This window comes from Cetorhinus maximus, unplaced genomic scaffold (assembly GCF_964194155.1).
Source record: "Cetorhinus maximus unplaced genomic scaffold, sCetMax3.hap1.1 HAP1_SCAFFOLD_4982, whole genome shotgun sequence".
Lineage (NCBI taxonomy): Eukaryota > Metazoa > Chordata > Chondrichthyes > Lamniformes > Cetorhinidae > Cetorhinus > Cetorhinus maximus.
This window is the reverse complement of record NW_027600880.1, coordinates 1-3520: the sequence shown is the minus strand read 5'-3', so window position 1 is coordinate 3520 and position 3520 is coordinate 1. Positions and strand designations below refer to the sequence as shown.

General features: G+C 61.0%; 1 protein-coding gene across 1 annotated transcript; it reads right to left on the bottom strand.

Annotated features, from left to right (window-relative positions):
• Nucleotides 1-314: 314 nt before the first annotated feature.
• On the bottom strand, nucleotides 315-1080 carry LOC144678632 (charged multivesicular body protein 4c-like; the record flags this gene model as incomplete). The annotated part of the gene is made up of 2 exons (XM_078538363.1): nucleotides 315-471; nucleotides 803-1080. Coding segments are annotated over 2 exons (435 nt in total), but the record flags the coding sequence as incomplete, so codon positions are not given.
• Nucleotides 1081-3520: the final 2440 nt, after the last annotated feature.

Below are 3520 nucleotides of genomic sequence, written 5' to 3'. Positions count from 1 at the left end.
AGGCCAGGTCATTGAGTGTATTTAAGACCGAGATAGATGGGTTCTTGATTGGTAAGGGGATCAAAGGTGACGGGGAGAAGGCGGGAGAATGGGGTTGAGAAACTTATCAGCCATGATTGAATGGCGGAGCAGACTCGATGGGCCGAATGGCCTAATTTCTGCTCCTATGTCTTATGGTCTTATGGGAGGGAAGGGGAGGGAGAGAGAGAAGGAGGGAGCGAGGGGGAGCATGAGAGAGAGAGAGGGAGGAGTGGCATGGCGGGGGGTGGGGGGGAGAGGGGATGGAGGCAGGCAAGATAAGAGAGAGAAAGAGCGAGAGAGAGGGAGAGAGAGAAAAGGAGAATTGTCTTCCTCACCTCGTCCACGTCATCGCCGAATCCGACGGGTCTGGAGATGGCGTCGGAGATCTCCTGAGCCAACTCCTGCTGCTCATTAATTTCTGACATCAGGTCGTCCACCTTGTCAATGTCCCTGGGTCATCGGGCAAGAGAAGGGGGGAAAGCGTTCATGTCGGGATCACAAGGTCGGGAGAGCAGACAATTGCGCAGATACGCGCGCACACACACGCCCACAGGCGCGCTCGCCCACGCACAGGCTCGCCCGCTTGTACGCGCACAAGCTCTCACACGAACACTCACGGGGCACAAACGGAGCTACACACAGATGCGTGCACGTAGATACCCGCCCACGCACGGACAGACACCCACACATACACACCATGGCCGAGTGAGGTCGCTCCCCGCTTCTGACCCCTGATGCCCCCTCCCACCACCCCCATACCCCGAACTCTCCGCCCACTCACATGTTCTGGTGAGCCGTCTTCATGGCTTTTGCGGCATCGGACATGGTCTTGAGCACCTCCGTGTTGGTGGTGGCGTTTTCCAGAGCCTCGCGCTGGAACTCGATGGTGGACAGGGTGCCATCGATCTGCGTCAGCTGCTGATCGTACCGTTTCTTCCTCTTCAGGGCCTGCAGTGCCGCTGGGGTGGGTACACACACGAGAGGAAGGTCAGGACCAGACCCAGAGGCACAGGCCCCACCACCCGAATCTCGCTCCCATCCCTGATCTCCACCAGCCCCCTCACCCCCATCCACAACATCACCTCGAATCCCGTATGAAGAGGGTGAGAGAGGGGGGCCGCGCGCGCACGGAGAGAGGGAGAGCGCGCGCGCGAGACGGAGAGAGGGAGAGCGCGCGCGAGACGGAGAGAGGGAGAGCGCGCGCGAGACGGAGAGAGGGAGAGCGCGCGCGAGACGGAGAGAGGGAGAGCGCGCGCGAGACGGAGAGAGGGAGAGCGCGCGCGAGACGGAGAGAGGGAGAGCGCGCGCGAGACGGAGAGAGGGAGAGCGCGCGCGAGACGGAGAGAGGGAGAGCGCGCGCGAGACGGAGAGCGCGCGCGAGACGGAGAGAGGGAGAGCGCGCGCGAGACGGAGAGAGAGCGAGAGAGAAAGAGTGAGAGAAAGAGCGAGAGAGAAAGAGCGAGAGAGAGAGCGAGAGAGAAAGAGCGAGAGAGAGAGCGAGAGGCGGCGCGCCAGAGAGAGCGAGAGCGCGACAGAGTGAGAGCACGCCAGAGAGAAAGCGAAAGCAAGAGCGCATGACCTCTTCCCTCCCAAACCATTCACACCCTGACCTCTTCCCCCGTCAAACTGTTCACCCTGACCTCTACCCCCCAGCCATTCACCTTCTCACCTCTCCCCCATCCCTTCAACCTCTCCCCCACCCCTTCAACCTCTGACCTCTCCCCCATCCCTTCAACCTCTGACCTCTCCCCCACCCCTTCAACCTCTGACCTCTCCCCCACCCCTTCAACCTCTGACCTCTCCCCCCACCCCTTCAACCTCTGACCTCTCCCCCCCACCCCTTCAACCTCTGACCTCTCCCCCCCACCCCTTCAACCTCTGACCTCTCCCCCACCTCTTCAACCTGACCTCTCCCCCCACCCCTTCAACCTCTGACCTCTCCCCCCACCCCTTCAACCTCTGACCTCTCCCTCCACCCCTTCAACCTCTGACCTCTCCCCCCACCCCTTCAACCTCTGACCTCTCCCCCCACCCCTTCAACCTATGACCTCTCCCCCTACCCCTTCAACCTATGACCTCTCCCCCCACCTCTTCAACCTCTGACCTCTCCCCCCATCCCTTCAACCTCTGACCCATCCCTTCAACATCTGACCTCTCCCCATCCCTTCACCCTCTGACCTCTCCCCCATCCCTTCACCCTCTGACCCCTCCCCCATCCCTTCAACCTTCTGACCTCTCCCCCACAATCCCTTCAACCTCTGACCTCTCCCCCGCAATCCCTTCAACCTCTGACCTCTCCCCCATCCCTAGAACCTCTGACCTCTCCCCCTACCCCTTCAACCTCTGACCTCTCCCCCCACCCCTTCAACCTCTGACCTCTCCCCCCACCCCTTCAACCTCTGACCTCTGCCCCATCCCTTCAACCTCTGACCTCTCCCCCATCCCTTCACCCTCTGACCTCTCCCCCATCCCTACAACCTCTGACCTCTCCCCCATGCCTACAACCTCTGACCTCTCCTCCATCCCTACAACCTCTGACCTCTCCTCCATCCCTACAACCTCTGACCTCTCCTCCATCCCTACAACCTCTGACCTCTCCCCCATCCCTTCACCCTCTGACCTCTCCCCCATCCCTTCAACCTTCTGACCTCTCCCCCATCCCTAGAACCTCTGACCTCTCCCCCATCCCTAGAACCTCTGACCTCTCCCCCACAATCCCTTCAACCTCTGACCTCTCCCCCATCCCTAGAACCTCTGACCTCTCCCCCATCCCTAGAACCTCTGACCTCTCCCCCATCCATAGAACCTCTGACCTCTCCCCCCACCCCTTCAACCTCTGACCTCTCCCCCCACCCCTTCAACCTCTGACCTCTCCCCCCACCCCTTCAACCTCTGACCTCTGCCCCATCCCTTCAACCTCTGACCTCTCCCCCATCCCTTCACCCTCTGACCTCTCCCCCATCCCTACAACCTCTGACCTCTCCCCCATGCCTACAACCTCTGACCTCTCCTCCATCCCTACAACCTCTGACCTCTCCTCCATCCCTACAACCTCTGACCTCTCCTCCATCCCTACAACCTCTGACCTCTCCTCCATCCCTACAACCTCTGACCTCTTCCCCCATCCCTTCACCCTCTGACCTCTCCCCCCACCCCTTCAACCTGACCTCTCCCCCCACCCCTTCACCCTCTGACCTCTTCCCCCATCCCTTCACCCTCTGACCTCTCCCCCCACCCCTTCAACCTCTGACCTCTCCCCCCACCCCTTCAACCTGACCTCTCCCCCCACCCCTTCACCCTCTGACCTCTTCCCCCATCCCTTCACCCTCTGACCTCTCCCCCCACCCCTTCACCCTCTGACCTCTCCCCCCACCCCTTCACCCTCTGACCTCTCCCCCATCCCTTCAACCTTCAGACCTCTCCACCACAATCCCTTCAACCTCTGACCTCTCCCCCGCAATCCCTTCAACCTCTGACCTCTCCCCCATCCCTAGAACCT